Source organism: Mustelus asterias, chromosome 4, assembly GCF_964213995.1.
Source record: "Mustelus asterias chromosome 4, sMusAst1.hap1.1, whole genome shotgun sequence".
Lineage (NCBI taxonomy): Eukaryota > Metazoa > Chordata > Chondrichthyes > Carcharhiniformes > Triakidae > Mustelus > Mustelus asterias.
In genome coordinates this window covers 30,777,874-30,794,828 of record NC_135804.1, presented here as the reverse complement: position 1 = coordinate 30,794,828, position 16,955 = coordinate 30,777,874, and the positions used below count along the sequence as shown (strand labels likewise).

General features: G+C 42.3%; 1 protein-coding gene across 1 annotated transcript in view; it reads right to left on the bottom strand.

The window, feature by feature from the left end:
- Positions 1–14,196, bottom strand: part of cep89 (centrosomal protein 89) — a 119,544-nt gene extending 105,348 nt beyond the window's left edge. Inside the window, exons 1-3 of the mRNA XM_078210777.1 lie at positions 14,037–14,196; positions 3,130–3,236; positions 435–608 (exon numbers count right to left, since the gene is read on the bottom strand). Of these exons, the coding sequence (XP_078066903.1) occupies positions 435–608; positions 3,130–3,236; positions 14,037–14,075 (320 nt within the window). The 5' untranslated portion in view covers positions 14,076–14,196. The remainder of the gene's footprint in view (positions 1–434; positions 609–3,129; positions 3,237–14,036) is intronic.
- Between the last annotated feature and the right edge of the window lie 2,759 nt (positions 14,197–16,955).

The window sequence follows — 16,955 nt, the reverse complement described above, 5'->3', positions numbered from 1 at the left end:
AATATTGACAAACAATGCAAGTACTTCCCCTGACCTCAGATTGGCAAATTTAGCCACGGAGGTTCTGGATATGTATATCTTGACACTTTGCAAGATTAAGCCAGTTTTGGAACAAAGAGCTTCTAAGTATTTAGCAATTAACAAAGCAGTAGAAACAGTTCAGTAGAGTGCATATAAAGTGAAAACTAGCAACAATTATAAGCCATGACACAAAAGAGGTTGTTTATCCTTCAACACATTGGTGGGATTGAATGGACATGACTGAGAGATCAATTTTAACCCGAAAAGACAAAGAAGATAAAGATTTGGGGAAATTTTGTGTTGGTAATTAATCAAACAAATATTACTTATCTCTCTTCAAAAAGACTAATGTTTGTAACAATTGTATGGAATAAACCAGTCAATCAAGATGCTATGAATTAACTGTACTGTACCTTAATTCCAGATCAGCTACAGTGGCATAAGGTTCAAGAAAGCTCCTTTGGTCTGAATGAGTTCCATCACTTTCGGAATAGGACCTCTGACGAAGCCCTGTCAAATGTGGTTGAGGAATGGCAACTGTACGACCAGTCAAGCAAGAAGTTAAAATCACTGCTGCCAACGCTGATCTGAAATAGTAAATAAATTCAATTTACAACAGAAACACTACATGCTGAACAGTTGAAAAATTTTCAGAGAAAATAATTCTAAGATTTCTATATTGAGTTTAGCCAAATATTGCATTATTTTGCTCCATAAGTTCATACATTTTGCAAATTGAAATCTTGCACATTTTGTTCTCAGATTTCCATTCTTCAAAGAAGTCTTTCCAGCTTTGCAGCATAACAGATGATAATGACAATTGTGTTTACCAACCCCAATGCCGCTGTCCTTCAAAACACCCTCTAGCAGTGATTTCCTCTATTTTCTTATAGTGAGGATCCAATATGGAACAAACACTCAATTATTGAATCAGAATTAATAGTGAAGTTCCACTAACACTTATCTCTCTCTACCAGAATTCTGTTCTCTTTTGCAGAACTCCAACACCTTACATTTGTTAAAAGAGTCAGTGGTTAGCACTGATACCTCACAGCATCAAGGGATCTGGGTTCAATTCCAACCTTGGGTGACTGTGTGGAGTTTGCACATTCTCCCCGTGGCTGCATGGGTTTCCTCCAGGTGCTCCGGTTTCCTCCCATAGTCCAAAGATGTGCAAGTTAGGTGGATTGGCCATGCTAAATTGCCCCTTAGTGTCTAAATATGTGCAGGTTAGGTGGACTAGCCATGATAAATGCATGGGATTATGGGGATAGGGCAGGACGGTGTGCCTGAGTAAAATGCTCTCTTGGAGAGTTGGTGCAGACTCAATGGGCCAAATGGCCTCCTTCTGCACTGCAGGGATTCTCTGTTCTATGTATACACTGGAGGAATTGATATATTTCCAATGCTACTATTATGAGAATGGATGTTTTATGTTGTCCTGTTAAGAAGGCTGTGTTTGTGTATGTATCTGATTTAGTAAAGCTGGAAAAGGATTATTGGAAACTTTTTGGCTGGAAGAGTTGAGGACAAAGGAATAAAGGTGTTAGATGTAAGCATTTGTAAGGAGACTTTCCTGGTTAAGTGATTTATAAGTGAATAGATTAATTTTATTAATTTGTGTTTGCATTCCAGCTGTTAAATTTTAAAGACAAGTAACAAAGGTTTCATAAGTAAACAAGGGAAGGTTATTAACTTCTTTTTGATCCAAAAATGAGGGCTCTAGGAAAACGTAAAAGATTTTTATATCTTGGAAAAGTTAACTTCGAAGGAGTGTTGAGAACAATAAAACCAGAGGTGAAAGAAGAGAAAAGGGTGTTTTACAGTGACTGTGGAGAGCTTAGGGGTTGACTATGTGAGGAAGATCCCGTAACAACAGCCCTGGTATAAGAAAAAGTGCAGTTTAAATCAACCATCCAGTCAAGCCAGAAAAATCTTCAAGCTGGAGAAATCTGTCTTATTTTGAAGTTCTGGATTTCCCCCGCAGTGTGAAAGAAATTGAGAGGGTGTTTAAAGTGACAGACACTTTGCCTTGGGGGTGATATTACTAGACTTTTAGTTAGACATCTACAAGGGTGCAAAAACAGAAAATGTTGGAAAATCTCAGTAGGTCTAACAGCATCTGTGGAGAGAGAACAGAGATAACATTTTGAATCTGGATATATTAGCTCTGTTCTCCCTCCACAGATGCTGTCAGACCTGCTGCAATTTTCCAGCACTTTCTGTTTTTGTTTCAGATTCCAGCATCTGTAGTAATTTGCTTTTATCTATAATCTGTATGGTATTTTGGTGTTTACTTGTGGGTCTGACCAAGTAATGAGTCCTTTTGGGGGATGTTTCGTCAGATTAATTTTAACTATATAGCTATATACTTATGTGCTTACATTTTCTTTTCTTCTTGTAAATAAACCTTTTACTTTGAAAGTGCCAAAAGTGTTACTAGATTTTATGCTGCTGAGTTTTCAGAATTTTCTTCTAATTTTCAGAATAAAGAAAAAGGGTATGGCCCAGGAAGCCAAGTTTCCTTCTGGGATTTGGTTTGTCAGCAATTAACATCTACTGTGGTCATAACACAATACATCAGCAGGTAACAACAGCTCCTACAGATAGCAACTTCAATCATTCGAGGGTCACCAAACTACAGATAGTGCCATAATTGCAAAGTGGGGAGGCAGGGCCCAAAGTCTACCTCAGTTGGGAAAAGAGGGTCTAAAGCTATTCTGAATCACATGCTAACAGTTTGGCCAACTGAACGAACCAGACCCCCTGGTAACAGCAAAGATGCTTATATCCAAATGAGCATCAAGATTTAACAAATTAACAAACTTTTTCCATATAATCTAAATAAGACATTTCAATTTCAAGCATTGTCATTTCAGATAAAATTAGCAATTATATAAAATGATGATGATATCAAATCAAATATGATATAATACAAGTAAGCAATTTCACCAGCTGTAGTCAAAATAGATCAAAAAACATGCAGTTTTGAAAGTGAACAAATATTAACTTAAACTTTAATGAAAGCCCAGTTAACCAATTCTTTTAGATTATTTTTTAGGAAAACAAACATTCAAAAATACCAATAAAACTGATAGTCCAATGTACCTTGGTCTCTCTGGAGAAGGATCTGGGCTACGAGGGGGAGGGGTGCGGGGAACAGCAGCTCTGGGAGCTATGGTGGCTGCAGGAACCAAGCCATGAGCTATGTGTTTCTAGACAAATGATCAAAACTTGGTTAGTCAAGACAACAGAAAACAGGGAAAATATGCAAAACTAATGAAATTAAGATTACAGTACTGAATCAGTATTAACATAAGAACATAAAAATATATTCACTCATGGGATGTGGGCATTGTGGGCTAGGCCAGCATCGATACCCATTCCTAATTGAGGTGGTGGTGGTGGTGCGCTGCCTTCTTGAACCACGGTAAGAAGTTTAACAACACCAGGTTAAAGTCCAACAGGTTTATTTGGTAGCAAAAGCCACACAAGCTTTCGGAGCTCTAAGCCCCTTCTTCAGGTGAGTGGGAATTCTGTTCACAAACAGAGCTTATAAAGACACAGACTCAATTTACATGAATAATGGTTGGAATGCGAATACTTACAACTAATCAAGTCTTTAAGAAACAAAACAATGTGAGTGGAGAGAGCATCAAGACAGGCTAAAAAGATGTGTATTGTCTCCAGACAAGACAGCCAGTGAAACTCTGCAGGTCCACGCAACTGTGGGAGTTACAAATAGTGTGACATGAACCCAATATCCCGGTTGAGGCCGTCCTCGTGTGTGCGGAACTTGGCTATCAGTTTCTGCTCAGCGACTCTGCGCTGTCATGTGTCGCGAAGGCCGCCTTGGAGAACGCTTACCCGAATATCAGAGGCCGAATGCCCGTGACCGCTGAAGTGCTCCCCAACAGGAAGAGAACAGTCTTGCCTGGTGATTGTCGAGCGGTGTTCATTCATCCGTTGTCGCAGCGTCTGCATAGTTTCCCCAATGTACCATGCCTCGGGACATCCTTTCTTGCAGCGTATCAGGTAGACAACGTTGGCCGAATTGCAAGAGTATGTACGGTACATACTCTTGCAATTCGGCCAACGTTGTCTACCTGATACGCTGCAAGAAAGGATGTTCCGAGGCATGGTACATTGGGGAAACTATGCAGACGCTGCGACAACGGATGAATGAACACCGCTCGACAATCACCAGGCAAGACTGTTCTCTTCCTGTTGGGGAGCACTTCAGCGGTCACGGGCATTCGGCCTCTGATATTCGGGTAAGCGTTCTCCAAGGCGGCCTTCGCGACACGACAGCGCAGAGTCGCTGAGCAGAAACCGATAGCCAAGTTCCGCACACACGAGGACGGCCTCAACCGGGATATTGGGTTCATGTCACACTATTTGTAACTCCCACAGTTGCGTGGACCTGCAGAGTTTCACTGGCTGTCTTGTCTGGAGACAATACACATCTTTTTAGCCTGTCTTGATGCTCTCTCCACTCACATTGTTTTGTTTCTTAAAGACTTGATTAGTTGTAAGTATTCGCATTCCAACCATTATTCATGTAAATTGAGTCTGTGTCTTTATAAGCTCTGTTTGTGAACAGAATTCCCACTCACTTGAAGAAGGGGCTTAGAGCTCCGAAAGCTTGTGTGGCTTTTGCTACCAAATAAACCTGTTGGACTTTAACCTGGTGTTGTTAAACTTCTTACTGTGTTCACCCCAGTCCAACGCCGGCATCTCCACTTCTTGAACCACTGCAGTCCATGTGTAGTTTAAACACCCAAAATGCTGTTAGGAAGGGGGTTCCAAGATTTTGACCCAGTGACAGTGAAGGAACAACGATATCGTTCCAAGTCAGAAGAGGAGTAGTAGGCCATTCAGCCCATCGAGCCTGCTCTGCTATTCAATAAGGCTGATATGACTGTGACCACAACTCCACATTCCAGCCTGCTCCAAATAACCCTTTACTCTTTTGTCTGTTAAAAATCGATCTAACTCATATATGAATATATTCAATGATCCAGCCTCCCGGAGACGAAAAGACTAAAGACCCTCCAATAAAAAATGTTCCTCCTCATCTCTGTCTTTTAAACTGTGCCCCCTAGTTCTGGATTTCCCCACAAGAGGAAACATCTTATTAGCGTCTAACATGTCAAAGTCCCTCAGAATCTTATGTTTCAAAACAAATCTCAATCTAAATTCCAATAAATATAGGACAAATCTGCCCTCATAAGACAAACCATCATCCCAGGAATCAGACTAGTGAACTTCCACTGAACTGCTTCCAAATGCAAGTATGCCTCCCCTAAGTAGGGTGACCAAAGATGAGGCCCCAGCACAGACCCCTACAGGACTCTATACGTCACATCCTGCCAATCAGAAAATTACCCATTTATACATACTGTTTCCTGCCAGCCATTCTTCTATCTATGCTTATATGTTAACCCCAAGTCGCTGAGCTTTCATTTTTCCCCAATAACCTTTGATATGGCACCTTATCAGATGCTTTCTGAAAATTGCAGCACATCTACAGGCTCCCCTTTATCCACACTCCTTCAAAGAACTCCAATAAATTGGTTAAACAAGATTTCCCTTTCACAAAACCATGCTGTCTTTTCCCAGTTAGCTTGAGTTTCTCTAAGTGCACAGCAGTAACCTCCTTAATGATCGATTCAAACAGCGTTCCCATGACAGGCATCAAACTACTGACCTATAGTTTCCTGCTTTCTGCCTCTCTCCCTTCTTGAATAGAAGAGTTATCTTGCTACTTTCCAGTCTAATGAAACTTTTCCAGAATCTGTTGAATTTTGAAAAATTAATACCAACACATCTACAACCTCTAGAGCCACCTAGGATGAAATACATCTAGACCTGGACACTTGTCAGCTTGCAACTCCATCACTTCTTCGGTTAACTACCCAAAGGAAGATCCGACCCACAGCAGCATGACCTCTGCACCATGGGCAGGGCAAGGATGCCGATCCTTAATCTACGCAAGCCAGAAAGGAGATCAAACCCAGTTCTGTTGGTACCAACTTGATCCAGACTGGCTGACCAGTCAACTAAGACAACTGACTCCCCAAGAAGTCAGAATTGTTGAAGGAACAAGCAGTTCTACATGCATGTTGTAGTCCAGACCTATGACTAGTGAAGTAGAGACTCTAATTTCCTTTTTTTTTTAAAACCCTACAGTGCAGAAAGAGGCCATTTGGCCCATCGAGTCTGCACCGACCACAATCCCGCCCAGGCCCTACCCCCATATCCCTAACATATTTACCCGCTAATCCCTCTAACCTACGCATCCCGAGACACTAAGGGACAATTTAGCATGGCCAATTAACCTAACCCGCACATCTTTGGACTGTGGGAGGAAACCGGAGCACCCGGAGGAAACCCACGCAGACACACGAAGAATGTGCAAACTCCACACAGACAGTGACCCAAGCCAGGAATCGAACCCAGGTCCCTGGAGCTGTGAAGCAGCAGTGCTAACCACTGTGCTACCGTGGTTAGCATTTTCCATCATACAGCTGACCGGGAATCGCTCCCACTTTCACTGCCTACGATTGGCATATGTTGAAAGGACTTGCAGTTTAACGCTCAACCTGGTTGACCGTGTTATGAACACTCCTTCCTTAGCCATCAAGTCCTGGAGTGGGACTTGAAACCAAAACTTCTGGTTCAGAGGCAGGTGCCCAGCCTATTGCACCACAAGACCTCCTTATAGCAACTCCTAAGAAAAAATCCAGTTTCAAGCACACATGAAAACATAATTGATGCACCAAGTCAAACACTGTCCTTGTAGCATAGACAGCATGTAAAAACATACAAGCTCAACTCATGGGAATTAACAAAGAGATACATTTATATTTCCCATGTAATTGTTAACAATAACAAACTACTATTTAGAGAATGGTACTGGTTGGAATATCAACTAAGAATCATTAAAAGGAGGTCGCTCTGCTTTAAAATAGTAATCAATATCCAGCCCACATTTTAAAGCCAAACATTAAAAATTCATGAGCAGAGCACAAAGGCATGAGCATGCTTCATCACTCCTGCCCACCTGCGCCTGCCCCTTAGACTCTCTAGTCTAGTTTTACCCACAGCTACTTTCCTGCTCACCTCCTCTTGTAGCTCTAATCCAATTTAGAGAAACTACTAGAAAAGATGCGCCAGTTTCCAAGCACTGAAGGAAAAGGACACAAAATAGCAGAGATTATCTTAATGTTTGAATGGAGACAGCTCTTCAAAGTTAAGAAAAGATGGAGGAGGTAATTTCTTAGAAAGAATCTTAGAAACCCTACAGCACAGAAAGAGGCCATTCGGCCCATCGAGTCTGCACCGACCACAATCCCACCCAGGCCCTACTCCGATATCCCTAGATATTTACCCACTAATCCCTCTAACCTACGCATCCCAGGACACTAAGGGCAATTTTTTAGCATGGCCAATCAACCTAACCCGCACATCTTTGGACTGTGGGAGGAAACCGGAGCACCCGGAGGAAACCCACGCAGACACGAGGAGAATGTGCAAACTCCACTCAGACAGTGACCCAAGCCGGGAATCGAACCCAGGTCCCTGGAGCTGTGAAGCAGCAGTGCTAACCACTGTGCTACCGTGCCGCCCACAGTTAGCTTTTCTTCCACAGAATAAAATAATCTCCGTATCAGGGAACTGATTATTTTGAATGACACCAGATTTTTTTTCTTCCAATATTCTAGGTCTGACTCATTCTGTATGAAGAACTGCTTTCTGGCATTAGCTTTGAACTTTGTCTTTTTTCAGTTGTAGAGGATTAACTTTTTTCAAAGTATTTTCTATATTTCAATAAAGTCCCATTTCTTTCACCTCCCTTAAGGTTGAACTATCTAAGTGTTTCTAAGCTTTCCTGCCCACCAACTAGGGATCAGGCTTGTGGCCCTTGTCTGTACTACTTCCAAGAATTGGATGTTTCCTTTGTCATTCAGTGAGCAGCTTGGATTGCAGAGCATGACTGCCACACACTCATACTCAACTGATTTGACAATATAGTTCAGCATTCTGTCTGCTGTTAATTGCTGATTTGTATTATCTAAAAACAATCAGTCTTAAGTTTACTCTAACTTCTTCATCTCTTTATCCCCTTCCCCAGTTAAAGAAATAATCTCACTAATTTTTCATTCAACATGCTAACATAGTTGCATTTATTTGCAATGAATCTCAGCTGCCACAGTTCCACCCACTTTCAAATACTATCTAGATCTATATGCAATTCCTTAGCCGCTGCACAAGACTCTTCTGTTCACGCCTCACTGATGCCCCAAATAATTACTTCAGTGTTTGTAACATAATACAAATATTCTGTAAAACAAAGGATTTTGAGAATTCTGCAAAATTTTAAAGTTCTGGAAAAATAAAACTAAAAACACATAAATCTAGTGTTATCGGCAAGTCAATGGAGAAGAGTCCTTTTTATAAAGTTTATTTATTAGTCACAAGTAGGCTTATATTAACACTGCAATGAAGTTACTGTGAAAATCCCCTAGTCGCCACACTCTGGCGCCTGTTCGAGTACACTGAGGGAGAATTTAGCATGGCCAATACACCAAACCAGCACATCTTTCAAACTGTGGAAGGAAACCGGAGCACCCAGAGGAAACCCACACAGACAGGGGGAGAACGTGCAAACTCCACAAAGACAGTGTCCCAAGCCAGGAATTGAACCCAGGTCCCTGGCGCTGTGAGGCAGCAGTGCTAACCACTGTGCCATCGTGCTGCCCTCAGAACAGCTCAGAACATAGAACATAACAGCGCAGTACAGGCCCTCGATGTTGCGCCGACCAGTGGTACCAATCTAAAGCCCCTCTAATCTACACTATTCCAATATCATCCATATGTTTATCCAATAACAAGGTCAGAACGTTCCGGCCATTCACACTAGCAAGCTCTTCCGGCTCCACCGACGGTGCACCCCCGCCGTGGGTTTCCTGGCATTGAGGGATGCATTCAGCAGGAAATCCCGTTGACAGTGGTGGGACCAGACGATCCCAATGCCAGGCAATGGCAGGCTGCCTCCACTGCCAAGAAATAAGCAGCAGGTTGCACAGAAATCCCACCCAAGATCTCTCAATTATTACGGTTGAAATGTTATCGCAATGAAATAACTAACAAACAGGAAAAGATAAAAGCAAAATACTGCAGATGCTGGGAATCTGAAATAAAAACAGAAAGTGCTGGAAATGCCCAGCGTGTCTGGGTAGCATCTGTGGAGAGATGAACAGAGTTGATGTTTTGAGTCAAATATGGAGTCATATTTGATCTGAAATGTCTACTCTGGTTCTCTCTCCACAGATGCCGCCAAACAGGAAAGGATCTTGGAGGTAAATGGATTCACAACCTCATACTTCTATAAAGAGTTAAGCACTAGCTAAGTGTAGAATCAGATCATTGGCAAACGAATTGATATCCAGCAATAATAGTGTCTGCCAATTTTGAAATAATCCCTTCAATTTATCTAAGATAAACCTAAAGCTGAATTGAAGGTTTAAAAGCCATGCTTCCCCCCACCCCCCCAGAAAAAATGCAGAAGATTTCTAGAAAGAAAAGATAGCTGAAAGGTTGTAAAGAACTTTCAAAACTAAGCTGCAAAATGCAAAGATTAAGAGTTTAATCAAACATGAAACTTGTAAATTATTTCACAATTACTCACTAATAGTTTAAGTCTCAATATATGGAGAAAATGTAAAGTAACAATGTACTGCATAGAGAGATAACATACATGCAGATCAGAAAAGCTAGGACAAGACAACGAACAAAGAAAGACGGCATATACCAAGGAGGTGACAATAACCAGTGATGATGATTCACCAAGAACATCGTGAAATGAGCTAGGCATCCCAGATGAAAGCAATGTTACTGCAGTCATTCTACTAAAAAAAAAGTTTATATACATTGTGTTCCTGTCTCAAAGTAATAACTGAATGTTGAAAGTCAGTCAGTTACATGTTAAATATAAAGTGCACATTTAACCGTATTGCAACTGTAGACATTGAATTAACATGGCTATTCAATTGTCAGTAAGCAAAATTCCAGTTAAGGCTGAGATATTCTGACACGTGCAAAGTTCAAATACTTATTGTAAGTCTCAGTGCTTCAATGATTATAATAGTGCTGTTATAATTGATGTTGTGTAACAAAAGTGTTAGTTGATGCATCCGCATCCAATTTCATTCATGAAGGTTGACATGTAGTGGTACACTGCTTTCCAACTGAAATTGATTTGGGTTTGTGGAACTGTTAATAGTTTGGATAGGGAAAATAACAAAGGTGAATCAGTTTGGTATCCTATAAATCTCAGACATGAATGATAAATGTCATATCTAATTCTTTTCAGCGAAAGTATCAGAAAGGGGAAAATATTCACCAAACATCTTTCATTAATATTTTGTACAAATTTTATGTATTTGACTATTATTAATCTTTCACTTACCTAATTGTCATTCATTAGCTCATCCCACACATCCCTAATTCAGAGATTTCACTAAGTGCAGAAAAAATAACTTTCATTTCCTAAGCAATCATTACTCAGAGAAATACCTCAGAAATCAAAATACTACAGATATTGGAATTATGAAATAAACTCAAAAAGCTGGAAAAACTCAGCAGGTCTGGCAGCATCTATGGAGAGACAAACAAAGTTAATGTTTCACGTCCGTAAGACTCATACAGACTCATGCAAATGTTAACAGTTTCTCTGCTGAGTTTTTGCAGCATTTTCTATTTTAATTCAGTATTTATAGGACGGTGGGTAAAGCAAAGATGAAAGGAAGTGGATAGAATGAGGAGACAAAAGCATGTTCAAAAGACAGGGTTTAATTTTTTTTTAAACAAGAGAGTGTTAAGCTAGCAGGGCAGAGAGTGAAAGTTTTGGTGGGTGGAGGTGTTGATGCCACCATTGGTGCAACAGGAACAAGAAGTGTGCTAGTGTTAGAAAGCTGGAGAAATAAACAGAGAGAAAGGAAGACACAAAGACACAGAAAAAAATTACAAAAAGAGCAAAGAGCAAGAGTAACTATAACACAATAAGGGAGACAGTGAAAGCAGTAAACAGGAAGAGGACAAAAAGCTTACAGCAAGAGATAGAAAACTATAAAGACTATTAATTTAAATCTGCTATCACCACCGCTCCACAGAAAAAGAAAAGCTCTTGACCCCTCTTTGTAAAAATCATCTCCAATCTCTCTTTTCTCTCCAAAGTACTTGAGATGCTGTTGCTTCCCAAATCCTCTTTTTTAAAGACTTTATAGTAGAAGGAGAAAGTAACACAAATGTGGACAGAGCACAGAATATAACTTCCCCATCCTGCCACCAAATTTCTTGACAGTACAATTTATCTGGCAACTCCAAAATGAACCCACATACTGATTGACAAGCAGCATCAAGACAGCTAGTCAGATCTAAGCCCCAAATTCCCAATGGCTGCAATGATGGAGAAACAAGGTCATTAGGTAGTTCTCAAGCTTTTCTCTCTTTAACCATCTGATATTTCACACCAATGCATTCTAATTTGCAGTCCGCACTCTTCCCTCCAGCAACGACATTAATATCACAGCCCTTCCCAGGGCCTTCTGGCCCTACACACAGCCCAGTTCTCTGGAGGGAAGTTTGCTCAGGCAAGAGGAGTTGGTTTTGTGCCTGTGCAGGGGATCCCATCTGAGCGTCCATACTTCAATTACCCACTGATCCATTTTTCTTGAATTTGTAGCCCTTTATTCCTAACCCTGTTCCAACCCTGCTGAGAAGACTATCACTATTTTATGATAGAAAGGCCGAGTGCCGGAGGACACTTGCTAACTGACTCCCACCTCCTTCCAGACAATAGCTCCAATACCGAAGCCAAACTGTTATTCCCTCGCCCTCAGTCCCTGTTACATTGTCCAACCAATCCCATGGTATTGGCAGCAATCTTGCATTGGCAGAAGACACAGTTTTAAAATAGAGGGGCTGCTCAACTCAGAGCTAATGTGGGCCAGCTAGCACAGAAGTGATGGACGAACAGTATCTGATGAGCATTAGAACTCAGGCATCAGGACTTTTGATGACACCATGTTTCTGAAGGGTAGAACATGGGAGACCAGCCAGGAGTATATTGAATAGTCAAATCTAGAGGTAATAAAGGCATTGTTGAGGATTTTAACAGCAGATGAGGTGGGGCAGAGAGAGGCAACATTACATAGATAAAAATAGGTGTTTCTGGTGATAGTGCAGAAGTGTGGTCAGAAGCTCATTTTAAGATCAAATATGCCATCAAACTAGGCAAACAGCCTAGTTCAGCATCAGGCAGTTGACAGGGAGAGCCTGCTAGGGGATGAAGTTCAGAGCAGGAACCAAAGACAATGACTGATCTTCCCAATATTTAAGTGGAATAAATTTCTACTTTTGTCAGATGGGCCATCAGACGATTTAAAGACAGTGGAAGGGTCGAAAGTGGTGGTGAGGTAGAGTTGGGTATCATCAATGCACAGGTGGAAACTTTTAGGCTGTGTTTTCTGATGATATTACCAGGGTGCAGCATGTAGATACAAAATAGGAGGGAGCCAAGGAGAGATCCTTAGGTGACAGAGGTAACAATGTGGGAGCAAGTGGTTCTCTGGCTACAATTAGATAGACAAATATGGAAATCATAGAAATCATAGAAACCCTACAGCACAGAAAGAGGCCAAACAGCCCATCGAGTCTGCACCGACCACAATCCCACCCAGGCCCTACATATTTACCCACTAATCCCTCTAACCTACACATCCCAGGACACTAAGGGCAATTTTTAGCTTGGCCAATCAACCTAACCCGCACATCTTTGGACTGTGGGAGGAAACCGGAGCACCCGGAAGAAACCCACGCAGACACGAGGAGAATGTGCAAACTCCACACAGACAGTGACCCAAGCCAGGAATCGAACCCAGGTCCCTGGAGCTGTGAAGCAGCAGTGCTAACCACTGTGCTACTGTGCCGCCCTAAAGTGGGTACCCTCATATCCTGCTGGAGGATGGTAGAGGCACATTAGAGGAACATGGTGTGGGCAATCATGTCAAAGGTTGGTGACAGATTGAGAAGCTTGAGACAAGATAGTTAACCTTTGTCACAGTAACAATGATTTTGTTAACTTATTTCACACAGTGACAGACTTGGAAACCACATTGGAGGGATTCAAACATGGAGTTCTGGGAAAGATGGGCATGGATTTGGGAAGCAACAGCAAGTCAAGTACTTTGGAGAGAAAAGAGAGATTGGAGATGATTTTTTCAAAGAGGGGTCAAGAGCTTTTTTTTCTGTGGAGCTGTGGTGATGATAGCAGATTTAAATTAATTCTCAGCATCAAATGAGTACTCACAACACCAGGGACCCAGGTTCAATCCCCAGCTTGAGTCACTGTCTGCGCAGAGTCTGCACATTCTCCCCATGTCTGCATGGGTTTCCTCCAGGCACTCCAGTTTCCTTCCACAGTCCAAAAAATAATGCTGGTTAGGTGCATTGGCTATGCTAAATTCTCCCTCAGTGTATCCAAAAAAGGAAGAGTGTGTGGCAAATAGGGGATTTTCACAGTAACTTCATTGCAATACAAGCCTAATTGTGACACCAATAAATAAACTTTAAAATCACTCTGACCCAACTCCATCCACTTCAGAGCGAACATGTTCCCCTGTTGTGTCACTAAGTTGAATTTTCGTTGTTCCAAAACAATCTTATAATCATGCAGCACGAGTAATGCAAATTCTTATAAAGGCAAACAAAGTATTATTTCTTTTTTAAAAATCACGCTGACTGCCGCCTCGAATTTCCTGATCTTGTTACAAAGAATGCTAAATGAGTGAAACTATAATGATTGAATTTTTAAAAATCCGACAGCAGCCAATTATATCATTCTCCGGAGTGACTGTTAAGTTAGGAAAGAGCTATTGGCGACGACGGTGTCATGAGACGGTGTCCATTGTGTGAAGCTGAGTGTGGAAAAGAAATAAGATCCCACTTACAAACGCCATTTTATCCTTCCTGCCAACCCTGAATGGCATTTTGACTTGCTGTTGTGACCCCCCGGGGCGGCTCTGCCGTAACCCCACCAATAAACAGCACAGATTGCGGAATCAGAGCCACACCAACACCTCCCAGAGACGCTCTGCACCCGCGGCTACCCCACAACAAAACCCCATTCCATTGGGTCGGGTGCGAAGACCCATCCAATCGCAGCCGGCGATGATTGCCCTAGCAACAGCGACCGTTGGAAATCCAGGTCTGTGATTGGAGAAGGGGAATGTCCCGCCCACTCTTCAGCCTGATTGGTCTCTGTCGGGGTGGCTCCTGAGCCAATGCTCGTGTCTGATTGGCGGTTTCCCCTGTCACTCATCTCCTCCCCCTTCCATCCTCTTGTCTTCCTGGCTCCTTGGGCTGTGTGAGGAGCAGAGAGCTTTGTCAACTTGTTTGCAGTCTTCTATTCTCAAGGATCGTAGTACAGCACAGGAACAGGCCTTTTGGCCCACCATGTTGTGCCCAACATGATGCCGAATTAAACTAATCCGTTCTGCCTGCCCTTGGTCCACATCCCTCTGTTGTGGCACAGTGGCTAGCGCTGCTGCCTCACAGCACCAGGGACCCGGGTTTGATTCCTGGTTGGGTCACTGTCTGTGCTGAGTTTGCACGTTCTCTCCGTGTCTACGTGGGTTTCCTCCCACAGTCCGAAAGACCACATGCAGGTTAGGTGCATTGGCCACGCTAAATTCTCCCTCAGTGTGCCCGAACAGGCGCAGGAGTTTGACGACTAGGAGATTTTCACAGTAACTTCATTGCAGTGTTAATGTAAACCTACTTGTGACACTAATAAATAAATTTAAACTCTATTCCTTGCTTATTCATGTGCTTATCTAAAAGCCCCTTAAACACCCCTATTGTATCTGCCTCTACCACCATTCCTGGCAGTGCATTCCAGACACCTACCACTCTCCTTGCAAAAAAAAACTTGCCCCTGATATCACCTTAAGTGCATGCCCCCTAGTATTATTTCAATGCTGGGAAAAAGATTCTGACTGTCAGTCCTATCTATGCTTCTCATAATTTTATGGACTTCCATCAGGTCTCTCCTCAGCTTCCACCACTCCAGAGAAAACAACCCTAGTATGTCCAGCCTCTCCTTATAGCTCATACCCTCCAATCCAGGCAGCATCCTGGTAAACCTCTTCTACACCCTCTCCAAAGCTTCCACATCCTTCCTGTAATGTGGCGACCAGAATTGAATGCAAACCTCTTAAGTGCAGTCTAACCAAAGTTTTATAAAGCTGCAACTGTATGTTATGATTGTTGTTAAGGTATTAGTAAATCGCTTGAATAAGTTAGATTAGAGGAGTTAGTTGAATTTGATTGGGGAGGTGATGGCCTAGTGCTATTACCACAAGACTATTAATCCAGAAACTCGGCTAATACTCTGGGGACCCGGTTTTGAATCCCGCCATAGCAGATGGTGGAATTTGAATTCAATAAAAAATATCTGGAATTAAGAATCTACTGATCCCCATAAAATCATTGTCAGAAAAACCCATCTGATTCATTAATGTCCTTTCGAGAAGGAAATCTGCCATCCTTACCTGGTTTGACCTACATGTAACTCCAGAGTTACAACAATATGGTTGACTCTCAACTGTCCTCTGAAATGTCCTAGCAAGCCACTGAATTGTGTTTGATTTCATTTATTATTGTCACATGTGTTGGTATACAATGAAAAGTATTGTTTCTTGCGCGCTATACTGACAAAGCATACCGTTCATAGTGTACATAAGGGAGAAGGAAAGGAGAGGGTGCAGAATGTAGTGTTACAGTCGTAGCTGGGGTGGGGGGAAAGGGGAGAAAGATCAACTCAATATAAGGTAGGTCCATTCAAAAGTCTGATGGCAACAGGAAGAAGCTTTTCTTGAGTCAGTTGGTACGTTATCTCAGATTTCTGTTTCTTTTCCCCAATGGAAGAAGGTGGAACAGAGAATGTCCGGAGTGCATGAGGTCCTTGATTAAGCTGGCTGCTTGTATCAGCATTTCAAGAAGGCAGTTGATCACCACCTTCTCAAGGGCAACTAGGGATGGGTAACAAATGCTGGCCAGCCAGCACGCCCATAGAACATAGAACAGTACAGCACAGAACAGGCCCTTCGGCCCACGATGTTGTGCCGAGCTTTATTTGAAACCAAGATCAAGCTATCCCACTCCCTATCATCCTGGTGTGCTCCATGTGCCTATCCAATAACCGCTTAAATGTTCCTAAAGTGTCTGACTCCACTATCACTGCAGGCAGTCCATTCCACACCCCAACCACTCTTTGCGTAAAGAACCTACCTCTGATATCCTTCTTGTATCTCCCACCACGAACCCTATAGTTATGCCCCCTTGTAATAGCTCCATCCACCCGAGGAAATAGTCTTTGAACGTTCACTCTATCTATCCCCTTCATCATTTTATAAACCTCTATTAAGTCTCCCCTCAGCCTCCTCCGCTCCAGAGAGAACAGCCCTAGCTCCCTCAACCTTTCCTCATAAGACCTACCCTCCAAACCAGGCAGCATCCTGGTAAATCTCCTCTGCACTCTTTCCAGCGCTTCCACATCCTTCTTATAGTGAGGTGACCAGAACTGCACACAATATTCCAAATGTGGTCTCACCAAGGTCCTGTACAGTTGCAGCATAACCCCACGGCTCTTAAACTCCAACCCCCTGTTAATAAAAGCTAACACACTATAGGCCTTCTTCACAGCTCTATCCACTTGAGTGGCAACCTTTAGAGATCTGTGGATATGAACCCCAAGATCTCTCTGTTCCTCCACAGTCTTCAGAACCCTACCTTTGACCCTGTAATCCACATTTAAATTAGTCCTACCAAAATGAATCACCTCACATTTATCAGGGTTAAACTCCATT